General features: G+C 38.6%; 1 protein-coding gene across 7 annotated transcripts in view; it reads left to right on the top strand.

Moving 5' to 3' along the window:
- The window catches only part of Polk (DNA polymerase kappa), a 65,329-nt gene that overhangs the window by 41,822 nt on the left and 4,964 nt on the right, over nucleotides 1-18,543 (top strand). For 5 of the 7 annotated variants that reach the window (XM_016004206.3, XM_006985751.4, XM_042261655.2 and 2 more), the window contains 8 exons: nucleotides 501-632; nucleotides 3,942-4,095; nucleotides 8,007-8,255; nucleotides 9,458-9,582; nucleotides 10,951-11,117; nucleotides 13,768-13,800; nucleotides 15,258-15,354; nucleotides 16,966-17,137. In XM_016004206.3, the coding sequence (XP_015859692.2) occupies nucleotides 501-632; nucleotides 3,942-4,095; nucleotides 8,007-8,255; nucleotides 9,458-9,582; nucleotides 10,951-11,117; nucleotides 13,768-13,800; nucleotides 15,258-15,354; nucleotides 16,966-17,137 (1,129 nt within the window). The remainder of the gene's footprint in view (nucleotides 1-500; nucleotides 633-3,941; nucleotides 4,096-8,006; nucleotides 8,256-9,457; nucleotides 9,583-10,950; nucleotides 11,118-13,767; nucleotides 13,801-15,257; nucleotides 15,355-16,965; nucleotides 17,138-18,543) is intronic. The other 2 variants (XM_016004209.3, XM_016004208.3) reach the window with 1 other exon arrangement.

Below are 18,543 nucleotides of genomic sequence, written 5' to 3'. Positions count from 1 at the left end.
TTTCTTATTACTTTATAACTATTCTACATTATTTACTATTAGTTTCATAGAGTATCCACTATCATCCAGACTTAGATATATATATTATAGAATACTTTAAAGTCATTGAAGTTTAATTACTATGAAAATATTTTTAAATTATTTAAAGTCATTATTTGTTGTGTAGAATAGGCTGACCTTGAACCTCAAACTAGTAGTTCTCCTGCCTTAGTCTCCTAATGGCTGGAATTACAGATATTCACCACCACACCTATTTTAAAAGAATTTTTCATTGGTTCAATCCTACTTATTACCTGGTACCATGTTATAAATTTAGAAATAACAATGAGACAGGGTCATGGTTTTTTAAGAAAGTCAAGATGTGGTTCAAGACAGTGGCTTATAAAAGAAATGCCCTTGAATTGAAAATGCACATCAGTAATGTGTTTCTTATGAATGTACTGATCAATACGTCCATTTAGGGTTGTTTATTTTTCCCTATGCGGTCCATTTTCTTTCAGTCTACTTCAAATTACCACGCAAGGAGGTTTGGTGTTCGCGCAGCCATGCCAGGATTTATCGCTAAGAGACTCTGCCCACAACTTATTATAGTGCCCCCGAACTTTGACAAATATAGAGCTGTGAGTAAGGAGGTAAGTCAATGTCTCTCACCCCAAACCCTTTTACTGGCTTTCTGTCGCCTAGACTCAACTCCAAATGCCTTAAACTATCAAGATTTGGTCTTAGCTGTAGACACTAGTGAGCTGTTTATAGTATCCAGAACATGTCTTTCTGTTACCCAACTCTTTCTCTCAATTCTCTACAATTCCTCAAAACTTCGTAAAGCCTTAATAATTATAGCATAAAGTTAATTTTCAATATCTTTCTTGGGGTATAAAATAATTTATCTAGAATAACCTAATATTTCTAGTTTACAGAGTGTATGCATCATTAATTTCAATCTACTCTAAATTAAATTTATATAATTATTTTGTTGTTGTTTGTTTTGTCCCAGGCTGGCCTGGAATTCACTGTGTAGCTCAGGCTGTCCTGGGTCACCAAGCCTGCCTCTGTCCTTTTAAACAGAAACAAAACTCACTTAGTGTGGTTAGTTGCTTTGCTTGCCTCATCATCTTACAGAGCTACTTGACCATGTTTTGTCCAAAAGACTCCAAAAAAGAGGGGTGGTGGATACTCTCTTGCTTGGAAAAGAATGAAGCGTAGTGATTTGTTTACATACTAAAATTCTGAACTGTCCTATGTGAAAAAGTATCATTTCTTCCATTTTCATTAAAGTTGATCTGTCATACACTGTGGGGACTTAATTCCTTGGTTAAAATCTAGAGTGCTGCATGTACATTACTTTTAGACTGCTATTATAAAACGAAGTGTATCATAGAGTATTGTCTGAGCATGACTTGTAATTCCTGCACTGTGGAGACAGGAGGATCAGGAGTTCAAGGCTAACCTCAACCACTCAGTAATTTTGAGGTCAGCCTAAGCTATATGAGATCTTATCTCAAAAAAAAAAAAAAAAAGAGAGAGAAGGATACAACAACTGTCTAAATATAAATACTAAAACTTTGGCATAATACTTTTTTAAAAACGTATTTTTTTTCTTTTTTTTTTGCCTCTCCCAGCATTAATGATGTATTTTTTATTAATTTTTGATTGTATGTATGTATTTGTGTCTGTGTGTGGTAGACACATATGATGCCTATGGAGTCAGTAAATTTCCTAGAGTCAGACTTAGAGGTAGTTGTGAGACACCCGACGTGGGTGCTGGGAGCCCAACTCTGGTCCTCTGGAAGAACGGTATATGCTCTTAATTGCTGAGCCATCTCTCCAGCCCCAGCACATACTTGCTGTCATTTAGACGTGCAGCTGAGCTTTAAATTGCCTTATTTTTATTCTCCTTCATTTTCCCTAAAATATTACCCCCTATTAAAACAGTTTTATTCATTCCAAAGCAGTCTGTTAAGTCAATTGCTTTGTGCCTACTTTTTAAAAAGTGGTAGGCAAAGAGAACATACCTTCTGTAAATGGAAGCAGAGCTTTTGGTCCCGCCTGTTCCCGAATACCCGGCAGCTGCTTCTCAAATTACCGCACAGGAGCTTATATTAATTATAAATGCTTGGCCAATGGCTCAGGCTTATTTCTAACTAGCTCTTACATTTAAGTTAACCCATTTCTATTAATCTATTTATTGCCACATGGTCCATGGCTTACTGGTTATCTGGCATCTTGTTCCTTGGGTGGCTGGCTCAGGTCTCCTCAAATCTGCGCTTCTTCCCCTCCTTAAGTTTGGTTTTTCTACCTAACCTTATCCTGCCTTGCCATAGGCCAAAACAGCTTTATTATGAACCAATGAGAGAAACACATATTCACAGTGTACAGAAGGATCTTCCCACAGCAATTTTTTAAATGTATTCATAGTTAAATAAATAACACCATAAGTACAGGCTTTGGTAATTAAAAATTCTTAAAGACTTTGTAAGAAAGACCTTGAATCCTACTGTAGCTCAGTCAAACTTCCAGCAGTACGACATGAGAGCTAAGTTATTTTTAGCTTATCTGACAGATAGTTATCTGTCACCTGGTTATTTACATAAGATAGAAAAATGCTTCAAGTTTGAGCAGTGTCTCGCTAGTTAATGTAGCAAATGAGTTTTACATGTAAATGCAGTATCGATGCATTCATGTTTCTGGCCTAGCTAATAAGTTTCAGGAGCATCCATTTCTGTTTTGTCCAAATATTAGGATGACTTTATTGTTCTTAGATCTAAGTGCTTGGTGTTTCCGGGAACAGTCCGTTTTGGTTCTTGTGGCAGTGTCCTATGGAAAGGAAGTGAGAAGTACTCAGCCATGCCTCCAGGGAGCACTTCTCATTCAGAGGCTTTGTGGGCTGCAAGGTACACACTTTCCAGAGTTTTGTTTTCACTAGGAAGATACTGTTTGCATCTGTTACAGAATGGTTTCTTCTACAAGACCAAAAGTATTTAAAGCACTCTGAATAAAAATATGGCAAGTTTGACATCACCATTTTCTAAAATTCCCCTCAGTTGTTCATGATTATGTTAAAATAGAACAGTTTCTTACTTATAAAACACAAAAGTTTTCTAATGATATAATACAAAGCTTTTAAATGTTAGATGAAGAATAACAATTCAGCAGAGATATTTTCTATTAGATGGGTTATTTTGGCAATCATTCCCTCTTATTTCAGCTAATTCTTTGGTAGTTAAAAGACAAACAGCAAAAAGCCTCCTTCGTGGTTTCATGTAATAAAGCTACCCCATATCAAAGGCATTACTGAATTATATTAGCTGTAATTCTAATCTTTGTGTATTTCTTTCATGTCACAATAAAACTCCAAATTTTCATCTTTTGTTTAATGCAAACATGCAAGTATTCTATAGATATCATCTTTCCCAGTCCAGATTCCTATAAATAGTAGAGCTTTATTTTGTATGAATATTGTTCATATTATAATTAACTGAAATATACTGCTCTCTAAAACATCATAGCACTTTACATTCCTTTTTTAAATAAAAATCTTCACAAAGGAGATGAGAGAGAATGCTGTCATGCATGCCCACTCCTCCTTTTGACTAGCTATGGTAAACTTTAATCACTTTTTTTTTCTGTTCCTACCAGAATATTGTGTGAGATTTATTTGACTTGCTTAGTGTTTCTAGATATAGGATGCTGGGTTCAGATTGCATCAGATGAAGCCACTTCATGGTCTTCTGCCTTTGTGATCTATTTTAGTGCAAAAGAGAATTTGACAAATATCCACTGGTAGTAAATTATTTATTCCTTAAATCCGTGAGCTATTGATTGCAGACTCATTACTATAGTTGCAAAGTAAGAATATTAGTGCTTTTCATCAGATATATAAGACAGGAAGTTTTGCTGTGGCAGCAAAATGTCAACTTTTATTGTTGTTGTTCTTTTTGAAGGTTAGGGAGATTCTTGCTGAATATGATCCCAACTTTCTGGCCATGAGTCTGGACGAAGCCTACCTGAACATAACACAGCACTTGGAGGAAAGGCAAAGTTGGCCTGAGGACAAAAGAAGATACTTCAACAAAGCAGGAAACTCTGTAAAAACTGGTAAGCGGTTTTATTAGAATTACCAGCTAAATACTAATAGTAAGCAGCTCTTTGAACCAACCCAATTAATTCATTTGTGTATGTAGGGTAGGATTAGGTTTGTCTTTGTAAAAATGAAAAATCAGAAACTTAAAATATACCAGTAGGTTTTTAAAAATTAAGTGTGTGCAATCTCTTTAAAATCAGATGAGAATGTTGGCTCTCCAGACTTTAACAATCTACAAGGTTCTTCTTCAGAGTAGTTAGTTGCAGAACAATTATTTTCTTAATATCAAAGGGTTTAGATCGCATTGAAGTGGAGGAAGTTCCTGTTGAAAGTGGCTTTTTGTTGTTGTTGTTGTTGATAGAAATCAGGTTTTGAGAAAAGATTAGCCCCAGACAACTAAAGCCTTTGGTGATTTTCTTTTTCTTTGTTTCTCAAGTTTTCTATAATCTAGTTCTAATATGATAATGTGACTGTTTTCAACCCTGTGAAAACTCATGACCTCGCTCTCCCTTCTTCACCACATACCTACTAAGACCTTACTGAAACTCACAGGGGATGGAGGTGGTAATGGACTCCAGTGTCTCCTCTCGCACTGGAAGCGGGAGACCTTAGTTATTTATTTTTACTTTTATTTTCTGAGTCAGGGTCACTTTCTGAATCTGGAGCTGACTGCTTTTCTGGTAAGCTCTGGGGATTTGTTGTTGGCATTGTCTATACCATCACCCCGAGCTCAGTGCCCCCCACCCCTGCTGTACCTCGCTTTTATGCAGGTATTATAGATCCAGACTCAGGTCCTCAACCTTGTTTGGCAAGCGCTTTATCCACTAAGGCATTGCCCAGACCCTCCTGGACTCTTCTGTACAATTAAAAGTTTCAGGGCTCCATATATGTTTCAAGCAACCCTTTTATCATTTATCCAGAACATTCAGATGTTGCACATTCATTCTGCTCCAGTCAGTCCCTTTGCCAAAAGTGCTATTACTTCAAACGTCGGACCTGTCTTGAATCCATGAACAAAGGTCACCAGCTGGAAAGGTGATCTAAGGGATTTACTTACAAATTGTAGCCATGTTTCATTTCATAGCATCAAAGGGGCTAGGCAGTGTGGGGAAACACGTTAGTAATGTTCCTTGAACAAAAATGGTAGATGTACAATGGCAGCAAATTTTTTTTCGTTTCCTTTCTCTCTCTCCCTTCTTGTTTGTTTGTTTGGGGGTTTGTTGTTGTTGTTATTCTTTTGAGACAGGTTTTTCTTTTCTTTTGTTTTTTTTTTTTTTTTGTTTTTTTTTTTTTTTTTGGTTTTTCAAGACAGGGTTTCTCTGTGTAGCTTTGCGCCTTTCCTGGAACTCACTTGGTAGGCCAGGCTGGCCTCGAACTCACAGAGATCCGCCTGCCTCTGCCTCCCGAGTGCTGGGATTAAAGGCGTGCGCCACCACCGCCCGGCGAGACAGATTTTTCTACATAGCCCTGAGCCCTGGCTGTCCTGGAACTTGCTTTGTAGACCAGATTGGCCTGGAACTCAGAGATCCTCCTGCCTCTGCCTCCCCAGTGCTGGGATTAAAGGCATGTGCCACCATGCCCTGGCAGCATCAAATTCTGAGCCTCACACTATTAGGGGCTCACCTTGCTTGCAGCAAGTTTAGTATGGACATCAAGTCGAAGCCTCATTTTTCCCTAGGGGGTAGGTCTCTCATTCTTTGATGGAAACATCAAAAAACGGGGGGAGGGGAGAAAAAAAGAAAAAGAATAGTTTCTGGACACAGAAGCTTGGAACAACAACAACAACTTTGCTTTTTGTTATAATTTTATAAAGACCGATGCTTAAAAATCTCTTTTTGTTAGTTCTTAGCTTTTATGAGAGAAGGTGAGGGAGAAATTATTAAAAATTATCACCCCAAAGGGTCCTCTGTAACTATTACTCTTGCCTTGTGTTTGAAAACTGCTTTGGGCTTAAGGTGAGTGGCCCTCATTCTCTACCAGTGCTCCTTTCCGTGTGTCCTGTGTCCAGACTGACAGTGATGATAAGGTGATGTCACAGGAGCATGGCTTTCTGTTTGCTTATTTGCATAGTGTTCTCTTCATCTTGTTCATATTCCCAAGCAAATTAAATACTTTAACTTTTGTTTCTCAGACATAATTCCCTGTGGGCTAGACTTTTATGAACATCAGACCTTGTATTTGCAGGGTGTTAGATGAGTGGTGGGTGACTCATGGATCTTTCCAGAAGGAGTGCTCTGATGTAGCTTTGTGCTCTGATGTAGCCTTGCGCTCTCGTTGCTTCAGTCATGGAGACGGTGAAGGGATTTCGTTCAGGAGGAAGAAACCACTCAGCAGTTAGCTATGCAGCCAGGCCACACGGGAGTGAAACCCAGCTGAGGTTGAAAAGATGCCTGTGTGCTCTGCAGCCGCTTCGACAGTGTGCCAGAGTCGGCATGCTCTGCTTCCTGGAGCAGAGGGCACCAGTGCTAGTCACTGCAGACAGAGGGCTGGGACCTGGACCAGGACACACCTGGCCTGCATTGTCTCTTTACCAGGACTTCTTTTCAGCCAACTGGAGGAAAGGGCTTCTGGGTGACCCTCATTCGGCTGCCCCATTCTCTTACTCCTTCAAATATTGAATCAGACTCTAAGAATTTGTATAAAAAATGTTCAACTTTCAGGAGTAATTTCCATTTATAGCAAAGGCACCCTCAGTGAAAGTAAAATTTTATTAATAAGCAAGTTAAAAGCATGCTGAGTGATGGTGGTGCATGCCTGTAATCCTAGCACTTGGGAGGTAGAGGTAGGCAGATATCTGTGAATTTTAGATCTGCCTGATCTGCAGAGTGAGTTCTAGGACAACCAAGGCTACACAAACCAAGGCTGTCTCAAAAAAGTGAATCAACATTTGAAAAGAGACATTTGAGAGTATTTTTAACATTTTTAAAGTTTCTTCCATAAATAAAGAAAAATTAAGTTTGTCCTCCTCCAAAACAAAATTTAATTTTGGTTGCAATTACTCTTATTGTTTAATACTTTTTCCTTCATATGCCTAAGTTTAACTTAAGAAGGATCTTTTTCTCCTTAGAGAAGAATACAGTGAAAAATATTTCTCTTCTTAAAGAAAAAGTAATGGACTTCTGAAGTTAGTTCAACTGTTCTCTTTAAAATATGCACTAAAGAAATGGATAATGCTCTTTTAAGGAAAGCCTGATAGCATTTTCTTTATTAAATATTTACAAAGATAAAAGATAGCCTTTCTCATCTTGATTCCTAGAAACAAAACTGAATTTGGTTTGTTTTCAGCAGTGAGGAGAGAGGTGGGCACTGATGCCTGTAATCCCACTCTTTTTTTTTTTTTTTTTTTTTTTAGTTTTAGAAACAGGGTTTCTCTGTGTAGCTTTGTGCCTTTCCTGGATCTCGCTCTGTAGACCAGGCTGGCCTCGAACTCACAAAGATCCACCTGGCTCTGCCTCCCTAGTGCTAGGATTAAAGGCATGCGCCACCACCGCCGGGCTGTAATCCCACTCTTAGAAGACTTGGGCAGCAGCCATTAGGAGCTCTCCGTTGTTCAGTGAGGCCAGTGTGGGCTACTAGACTGAAGCAGACGTAAGCATATGCACATACACAGAGAACTGGGCGGGGCGAGGGGCAGAGAAGAGAAAGGGAAAAATAATAGAGGGGATTGGGATGGGGGAGGCATTGAAAGCGGGCGTTGGTGGCACACGCCTTTAATCCCAGCACTCGGGAGGCAGAGCCAGGCGGATCTCTGTGAGTTCGAGGCTAGCCTGGGCTACCAAGTGAGCTCCAGGAAAGGCGCAAAGCTACACAGAGAAACCCTGTCTCGAAAAACCAAAAAAAAAAAAAAAAGAATAAGAATGAGATAAAACCTAGCCTGAGAAATGTGCGCTCTTTAAAGTGAAGTGATTCGCTATTCCTGTTTGAGACCCAGATGAACCAGGCGAGGAAGCTCACAAAGTGAGTGAGGAAGAACCGGCCAGCTCCCCACTGCTGTTTGAAGATAGTCCTCCTGATTTGCAACTTCAAGGAAATCCTTTCCAACTGAACTCCGCAGAAGAAGAAGACAATCCTCAAATACTCCAAAATTCAGTTGTTTTTGGAACATCAGCTGAGGAAGTGGTGAAGGAAATTCGCTTCAGAATTGAACAGAAAACGACGCTGACAGCCAGCGCAGGTATCCAAGGCTAATCCCAGCCTCTGCTGGGGAAGCCGTACTGGGTAATTCCACACTACTAGTCCTAGTTCCTTGTTGTGAAGTGGTGGTAGCATCTAATTTGGCTGCTAGCAACGTTGACCTTCTAAAGCTAGCTAAACCTATGGGTAAGCTGTAATTAAGCAAAAAAGCCTATGGCCCAAGGCAAAAAGACTATCATCAATCTAGAATAGTGATCCTTTAAGTGAAGAGTTTATTTTCGTTGGATTTGTGCAGAATGTTTGATTGGCACTTGTAGGAGAGAACCTAGAATACATGAAGGTTGGTGAACTCCTCTGCACTCCCGCCAAGAAAAAGATCAGCTGCAGCATAGAAGCTGAGGACCATGGTAAAAACCCAAAGCCAACAAAGCCCCACCGCTTTATGTCTACCCTTGACCCCTAAGAGCATCACAGGGTCTTAGCATAGGAACTAACAATGGTTACAGCCACTTATTACAAAATACTGTGATAAATAATCACACCATAAAAAAGAATTACCTTGTAAAGTCATGTGTGTTGTGATTAGGGTAATGTTTTCAATTCCAAAGGATAAGCATGCATAATCAGCTTTAGGAAAGTATTTATAAAAGCCAATATGAGCTATTAAAAATACATTTATATATACCTACTGTAAATTGTCTTAAGACTCCTAGAAATTGTAAGGCATAATGTGTGGTGGTTCGCTTTGTGAGCAACAATAAAAATTAAAAGTTTTATTGTTATTGCTTTTAATATATTGTAAGTCAGAATATTTACTTTTTTAATGTGAAAATTTACATTCAGAAAAACTTTTCAGAAAGTAAACATCTATCATAAACTATATTCTGGATCTTTTTGAGAAATAAATAAGGATCCACTACAAAAAAAAATAAACAAAACCCTGTATTCCTAGTATAGTTATAAAGTACTAACACTTCATATTACTCAGTTCAGAAATTACACTTGAATTTTAAAATATGGAGACTCAAATATTTCTCACTTTTCCTGCTGCCCTAGGTAATATATTCCCTTTCCCTAAAACCACAGGAAGCCCTGGGGAGATTGTCAGTAGCCAAATATCATTTTTAAAGTAGCGCATTATGTGTCATTTCAGATTATTTGCATTTAACTTTCATTTTCTTATCATATAATGAACTTATACATAGCAACTTCTTTGAATCATTGAGTGCTCTTCTTTTTAAGGTATTGCCCCCAATACAATGTTAGCAAAAGTGTGCAGTGATAAGAATAAGCCAAATGGACAATACCAAATTCTCCCCAGCAGAAAAGCAGTGATGGACTTCATCAAGGACTTGCCTATTAGAAAGGTAAGAGTTTATATGAAATTATCATTTGTGCATATACCCTGAATTCTAGAGAGGCACCACACAGATAGCAACTGTTCTTTGCTGAATAGTTGTAAAATAGTACATGACGGGTGAGAACTTTGCTGGGTGACTGAGCGTGCACTTAGAACTCTGAAAGTAAGATTGCAGGAGCTTATCTGCAGGAGAGTTTAAATAAAAGACTCTAGACTTTAAGTCCACAGCTGCCGAGGAGATAGGCCGTACGAGGAGCACTTGGAGGAATGCTTTCAACGGTATCCTAATGCTCTCCTAGTTCTCCAGCCCAGGCAGCTGCCAGATGAATAGGTGTGACACTCCAAAATTAAAATCAAAATTAAATCAAAGTACTTCACCATCTCTAAAAGGATAAAAGTTTTCTCACAAGGATGCAGGAATGGCATATTTTATTATTTATACTTTCTGGATTTTTGTGCTCTAGGTCCTTTTTTTAACAGTTGAATTCTATACTATATGATAGGCTAGATCCTGCTCAAAATAATGGATATGATTGAATTTATGTAAAGGAAAAGGCTGTAGCAAAGGTCACAGTGTTAATGGTTCCTGGATATTATATACATACAGTAGTTTTTTCTAAAGTATGAATAAGTGTTCTACTTTTTTAAGTTCTAGGTTCAAATATTGGATGAGTTCAAATATCAGTGAGATTTTTAAATTTCATTTGAAAGTCCTTAACTATAAAATAACAATTTAAAATTTTTTAGTTATAAAAAAAATAAAGAAGACATAGAGTATAGAAATCCAGAAACTGTAAGTAATAAAATATATCATTTCTGGAACCTTGTGGGGAAATTTTATTATTTTAAAGGTAGTGAAGTATTTTGGTTTAATTTGTCAAAAACAAAATTCTAAATCCCTTTGGAGTGCAGGTATTAGTATGTTAAAGAATCATAAATAGTAAATCATATTGTACTAAAAAGTTTCATTTGTTTGCTCTGCCATTTCCAAAATTTTTATGACCACAGAACTCTTTGTTCCTTGCCTTTAAAAATTCTATTGAATTAAGCTATGTGACTAAAAAATAATAACAGTTTTCTTGCATGACATGTGAAAATAATACTATTCATACCTTTTATTAGCTACAGAAGATTATAATGTTCAACTGGGAATGTCACTCACTGGAACTGTTTATTTAGCATGTTCAAGGCTCTGTGTTCAAACCTCAACACCAACAACATTCTCCTATACACACACACACACACACACACACACACACACACACACACACACAATTATAATCTCATTTTAAAATTCTAGATTGTAAATGTTGATTCAACTGTGGCTATACCACTCGACATACTCAACTCCATCTACATGTGGATTCTCTTCTAGGTTTCTGGAATAGGAAAAGTCACGGAGAAAATGTTAATGGCTCTTGGAATTGTTACTTGCACAGAACTCTACCAACAGAGAGCACTGCTTTCTCTCCTTTTCTCGGAAACATCGTGGCATTATTTCCTTCACATCGCCCTGGGTCTGGGTTCAACAGACCTAGCAAGGTATCTATATATAGTTATTCAGCTTTTTTTTTTTATCATTTACATTATTATTTATCACTGTCAGTTTGAACCTTTGAGATGAAGGCTATTTCAAAATGTTTTTAAATGCATTTTGACTGATTTAATTTAGGCTCTATCTTGATTAAAGTTATCAGTTTGGCTATGGGAAAAAGAGGGATTAATGACTCATTCTGGATGCTGGCTTCAGCGGTGAGGAATAGGGGAGAAAGGAACGGTGGTTAGGATGGCGTTTCCTTCCGTCCCCTGCCTGCCTTGTTCCGTTTTCAGATTGTAAGAGGAAGGTTGGTGGTCAGGTTGTTGAGGAAAGAAAGGTGGCTTCTGCTCCACAGTTTATTCTTTAGGCAAGAGTTTCCGATGTGTGAATGAACACTGAGTGCTCATCTTCCATTGGACTCTGTTGTAAGCACTAGAGACAGTCCCAGTGAGTTGGACATAGTTCTGCCTTCATGGAGTTTACACTAGTATGAGAAATAGAAAATAGCCAAAGAATGATATGGAAAGTAAGGCAGAGTGAGGGCATAAAGAGTGACTTCAGAGGTTGGCATAGGGTTGACAGTCGTCCAGAGCTAGAGACTGGAAGGAGCCGACCATGGAAAGCCCCAGGAGAAGAGGGGACATCTAAATAAAAGTCCTGTGCTTTCTTCTGTCAGCTTTTTATCTGGGCTTTGAGCTGTTGTGGATGGATGAAAAGAAGAGGAGGAGAGAAGAATGGAAATCATCCAAGTCAACCCTAGGCTCTGTTTTATCAAAAGACCTTATGATTTTTAGTTGTCCGGGGAGAGTGCAGTGAGACAGGGACACAATACTCCTACCTAAATGTTGGGATTAATTCCACGCATAGAGCATCATGCCTGGCTTCCTTTATATTCTTGTGCTTAAATTAAAGGACAGCAATAAAATCAAAGAGGATGTGGATAAAATTCATTACAAAAGAATTGCAAGGTCTGATAATGAGTCGGAGGCTAGCCTGGGCTATAAACATAGTGAGACCCTGTCTGTCAGCAAGGGGGCAGGGCATGCAAAGCTAGCGGTATTATCCTCAAGTCTGCTTACTCTTTCTTCCCTTGATGCCGCAATTACAAGACATTGATCTTGAGTGTACGTAATGGAAGGTGAAACCACAGCTGTAGGTGGTCTAGATTGCTCATTAATCCAAATACCGTCACCTTTCCCCATTTTGCAGTTGGATATAAGGCAGCAGGTGTTATTGTATAGTATATGGAGTCCAGACAGCGCGCATGTAATACACTGTAGCTGGCCTTCGTCCCTCAGCCTGTGTTCTCTACCCTGTGCTGCTTTGGTTTGTCGTCTAGGTACTTCTCCCTTTGTTGTTATTTGTTTGTTTAGTTGTTTTTGTTTTTTGGGTTTTTTGGGGGGAGGAAGGTTCTTGTGATTGATTGAATCTCACACACGTTAGGTATGTGCTTTACCACTGGACAACGTCTTCTCTCCTATTTTGAAATAGGGTCTCACTTAGGTTAACTAGGTGATTTGAATACCTTATAGCCTAGGCTGGCCTTGAACTTTCGGTCCTCTTGCCTAAGCTTCTCAGATAGCTGGGATTATTGTTAGATTATTGTGTCATCGGGCCTACTTTCTTTTGCTTGATTGGTTTTGTTTTGGTTGTTTTGTTTGGTTGGTTTTTTGATTTTTTGTTCTTTGCGTTATTGGGACTCAAACCCAAGGCCTTGGTCATGTGAGACAAGCTCTGTATGACTGAGCTACCTTCACAGGCCCTGTTTGTATTCTATACTTGTTTACAGCCACTGGGATGTAAGCTCCAGACAAGCACTTGGTATATTTTATTCATTATTCTCTGTTCTCGAGCAGTTCTTAGGCATATTACATCCATTAATTATCTGGAAAATGATTAAAATGCATGTTACTTCAGTTTCTTTAGTTCAGTTGCCCCTGTCAGAACAGCTAGACTCCAGTCAGAGTGGATGGTGTAGATCCTCAGCATCCTGTGCCAAAGTCTGACAGACTTGAATGATGGATGACATGTGGGGAGGAGTTGATGTACCAGCCCCCAAATGAAACAGCGTTGAATTTTGTGACATGTGCATGGATCCTGTGGCCAGGAACTGTTATGCTGCTGCTTCCTATTTATTTTCATAAGTTTAGTATCCAGACTTTTAATAGAAGCAGGTTAGATACCTATTTCCAAATACTTTCCTATCATAGATATAGACTTGATCCATGACACATGAAATCAAAGTATCTTATCTATTTATGTCTTAGTGACAGTTTCATTTTTAGATTTAAAAGAAAGCCTCATTGTTTTTTGAAAGATATAAATGTTTTTAAACGAAGTATTTAAAGAGGATATTAGGGGACTGGAGGGGTGGCTCAGCAGTTAAAAGCACTGGCTGCCTTCCAGAGGACCCAGTTTTGATTCCTAGCACCCATGTGGTGGCTCACAAATGGTGGTTCCATTTTCAGGGGTACGGCACTCTCTTCTGACCTCTGTGAGCACTGAACATACATGGTGCACAGACAGACATGCCAGCAGAACACCCACATACATAAGATTAATTAATTAAATGGAATACATTAAATTCTCTTATTGACCAAAAGGAACTCAGTTTTTGGAGAAAGAAATAAAGTCTTTTTTTTTTCCTCATTTCAGGGATGGAGAAAGGAAAAGTATGAGTGTTGAAAGGTAATATTTGTTCTTTTATGTTAAATAAAAATAAAGATAATGACCTATGATTCAATGTGTGTTAAACTGTTTCAAGTTCATGTAGTGTAAAGCATCACTACAATAAAAAAGCTTCACAGTTTGGGCAGCTTATACTCCTGAAGTAAACACCTCAGTAAGCTCAGTGCAGTACCTTTGGTTGCTCTACTCACAGTAGAACAACATGGTTGGCATTTCAATTTTTTAATACAGATGTTACTCCTGTTTGGTGAAAACTGGGCATTTTAGGATTTCTAATCTTCTTTATAAGAACAATTAAATGTTTACCTGAGAATCATAAAACATTACAGTGGGAGTTCTAAGAACTTCCGATATTGGTCAAATGAGCAGAGGTTTCAGTTACATGTTGAGCATTCCGTATTGAAACGAATTTCTAAATTCTGAAATGGTCCAAATCCAAGACTTCCTGATGCTATCAGGATGCTATCACACATGAAAAACTTTGCCCCTCATTTTATGTGGTGGGTTGAAGTCAAAACAGAGATTGTTAGGACACTGTGTACAAGTACCTTCAGGCTCTGTATATAAGGTGTGTATGAAACTAATGAATTTTGTTCTTAAACCTGGGTTCCATCTGAGGACATCTTACCATATGCAAACATATTATAAAATAAAATTATTTTAAAAAAGCAACCCAAATCCAAATCTTCCTTCTTGAGTTAAGTGTTTCAGATAAAGAATCAAGCCTGAAGTAATATTGGTAAAGGAAAGCTTAGAGATTGTCTATTTTTGTGGTGCTTAGAATCTTGTTTGGAGTCACATGAAATCTTAATGGAACTTTGTTTAGGGGAAAAATGTGTCCACTTTAAAAGTCCTTCAATTAGTTCTTCAAAACATCAAAACTATTGAGACATTTAAGAATCACTGACTGGTTCCTTTCTTTTTGAAAACTCACTGTGGGTTTTTAAAAAAATGCATTAAGATATCAAATTTAGTATGGGACTAGGGAAGGAAGGTCCCAGTTCATAATCACATATAAGTGCTAGCTTCTCTGATATGTAAAGAACTCATAATGAGAAAGCACCAATATGTCAGTTGAAAAATGATTGAAGAACTGAGCATGGTACACACGCCTTTAACCCTAGTTCTAGGGAGGCTAAGACAGGCTGACCTCTATGAGTTTGAGGCCAGCCTGGTGTACAGAGTGAGTGCTAGACTCACTCTAGGGCTACAAAGTGAGATCACGTCTAAAAAAGGAGAAAGCATACAATTGTGGGTTTTGCTGATCAGTGTACCTATCTAAATGCTTTTGATCATTTTTGTAGAATATAGGTATTTTTACTTAATTATGCATTAGTTGATGTGAAAACTTTAATTTGTGCTGAAGAAAATACAACGCTAGGCTATTTGAATGTACTCTTACCAAATTATTCAGCTATAGTTTACATTGTGCACCAAAATCCTTCTTGTCTCTCTAGGACGTTTAGTGAAATAAGTCACACAGAAGAACAGTTCAGCTTATGTCGAGAGCTGTGCACTGAACTTGCTCGTGATCTCCAGAAGGAGGGACTGAAGGTACTGGATTTTTACGGGATGATGCCAATTCTTAGCTTTTTTCATTCTAGGATACTACTCTAGGTCAAGAGACCACATATTTATTAACTCGGATACAAATAAAATAGAATATTCCTATCCTCAGCAATCAGAAACCAAGTCCAGCCTGACCTGTGTGAGGTCTGTGATGAAAACATAGTATGAAGGACACCTTGTGACACTGGAATGGTTCCAGGGTGATAAGGGCAGCTTTGTGCCCTTAACACTCTAAGTTACGTGCCAGATCAGACCTGAACGGCAAAGGGAAGGGTTGGTCCACAACTGTCTCCTCCTATCGTAAATCCTTTCCCAGTCACCTTGGTGACTTTGCTCACGGTGACAGTGACCTTCTGGAACAGGCATTGTGTTTTCCGGGGCTCCAATCCCGGTTCACACGTTGAGAACAGAACTCTGGAATGAACTGACTATTAGCTGTGTATTCTTCCTTCAGAGCAGTCCACGGTTAGTGTTTTCTCAATCCTCTCAAACCAGGCTTGGCTTATAAAGAGTGTAATACAAAAGTGTTGGGAAGGTAGTGCAAAAAAAAATGGAGTATTTGAGGAGCATTTTTATTTCTAGCTCAAGCGTAAAATAGTTCTTTTTGAGAAGTTTTAAAATACACTTTTAATTTTAGAATCATTTCAGATTTCTAAGACTGTTTCCAAAAGAACATAGCGATTTCTGTTATACCTCTCACTTATTTGCCTCAATTGTTAACATCTTATAGATTGTTGTCACACTGAAGAGTGACTTTAGCACTTGCTGTTAACCCAGCTGCAGACTGCATCCGGATTACTCTTGTCTTTAACTAACCCATCTCCAGGGAACGGTGTGGTGACTAGTGTCCGGTCTCCCTAGTTCGGTTGTGAGTTTGTTAGCCTTTCCCTCCTCTTTATAAAATCCGGTCTTGAGAGCCACTGGCCATATACCCTACCAAATGCCACTGTCTCGCTTGTCCTGTGTTGTGGGTCATAGGTGTTGAGAAGAATACCACTAAGGTGAAGTGGCCTTCCCATCATTTCCTGTCTCAGTCATCGCCTGGGTTAGGGAATGTTCGATAGGCTTCTCTAGCTAAAGTTACTGGCTCTGAAAGAGTCAGGAAATGAGTCAGAAACCTGAACGTCCCTCAAGTGGGACAGCCGCCCATTACTTTACCCCCCCAGGAAATACTAACCCGTCACCAGGCCTCTCCAACTAACACCTCATGTCCTTCAGACACTATCTGTAAAGAGGATTCTTACAGACTCTGTGGTCGTCATTCACTAAGTGTTGAGTTATTCATTCCCTTGGCTTTCAATACTGAATTAACCTAGGGAGATGTACAATAAATGTAAAGGTGATTGGTTAACTTTGCCCTTCATATAAAAGCATCTTTTAATTGGTTGAGGAAGGGACTAGTAATTATTCACTAAGTGATATTTTTCAGACACTGATCTTAATTATGACAGTTTACATGACCATGTTTTATAAACAGTTGATTACACTTGTATATTCCTATGTATAGGCAGCCTTCCTAAACTTTTTTAACCTGTAATCAACTTTTTTTCTACAAGTTCTGGAACCTTCCTCAGTAATGTGCTACATGTGTTATAGGGGAGAACTGTTACCATTAAGCTGAAGAATGTGAATTTTGAAGTAAAAACTCGTGCATCTACAGTTCCGTCTGCTCTTTCTACTGCAGAAGAAATATTTGCCATTGCTAAGGAACTGCTAAGGACAGAAGTTAATGCCGGTTCTCCACATCCCCTGAGGTTAAGGTTGATGGGTAGGCCTCTCACTCTCCTCTCTCTTTCTTGTTTTTCCCTTACATGTTTAATAATCCTCCCTTTAAAAAAAAAAAAGTCAGCTTGGGAGATCTTTTTCCTCCCATTTATTTCTTAAACCTATTTAAGAACTTTTTACTCTGCTGCTCTACATTGTAATCCCTAGAACTGGATGCATGGACAGAAGGTGACTAATTCTGTCTGGACCAATGGAAGTTGTTCTCATCCTTTTTTCTAAAGTCCTTGAGGCAAGGTGTTTCCAAATTCAAAAATTAACAGATTTGAGAAACAAATCCAGGGCATTTAAATTATATTCTGTAATGCTCTGTTGGGGATCCAGTACATCATGACATGATGAAACACGTGGATATTTCTGTCACTAAACAACAACAATAAACTTATTATTTAGATTGTAAGGACACCATGTAAGATAACATCATGCCAATTTAGGCTTTGTGCTACAATTTCAGAAGTTTTGGATTTCAGAATTACAGATCAAGATTATGACACTGCCAGTCACTACCTGTTGGAAACAAACAAACTAGAAAGCCAGCTTCCAAGTGAACTGTAAAGTTGCTAAGAGTGGATCATTAATCTTACTTTCACACTTGAGAGATGGTGTACAATGAAACCACTGATAAGTATAAGTTAAAAAGAACCAAATAGCCAGGCAATGGTGGCGCACACCTTTAATGCCAGCACTCGGGAGGCAGAGGTGGGCAGATCTCTGTGAGTTCCAGGCCAGCCTGGGCTACAGAGCGAGTTTCCAGGACAGCCAGTGCTATGAAAAAAAAAAAAAAAAAAAAAACCTGTCTCGAAAAAACACTAATAATAATAAAAAAATAAAATAAAAAGCCAAAGAGCAAGAATCTGTAGCAACTTCATTCATAATTGCAAAACTTAGAAGCTAGCTTGGTATACGTAAGTGGATTGATAAACTGTGTATGTCCAGACAGTAGGATAGTATTCAGTGTATAAATGAGCTACAAAAGCACAAGAAGGAAGGGAACTTAAGTAAATATTGCTAAGTTAAAGAAGTCTGACTCCAGCTATATGGCATCTTGAGAAAGGCAAAACCTTGGAGACAGGAAAGGAAAAAGACAATATTGCCCAAGGGGAAAGATGAATAGAGCAAGCAGAGGAATTTTAGGCTAGTGAAACAACTGTGTGTGGTTCTATAATGGGGAATTCATGGCTTTATAGCTACATCTAGACTCAGCATGAACACTCCTGAGAGTAAATCCTCAGGTGAACTATAGACCTGGGGTGACAGTGCTGGGTCAGGGCATGTGTGGGGGTACCGGAAGTTGTGGGTGAGTGACAGCAGAGGGCGTACAGGAATTCTCTGTTCAATGGTTGTAAAAATGAAACACTCCTTAAGAAGTGAAATCTATTGAAAAAATCAGAG

Source organism: Peromyscus maniculatus, chromosome 15, assembly GCF_049852395.1.
Source record: "Peromyscus maniculatus bairdii isolate BWxNUB_F1_BW_parent chromosome 15, HU_Pman_BW_mat_3.1, whole genome shotgun sequence".
NCBI lineage: Eukaryota > Metazoa > Chordata > Mammalia > Rodentia > Cricetidae > Peromyscus > Peromyscus maniculatus.
This window is presented reverse-complemented; position numbering and strand designations above follow the sequence as displayed.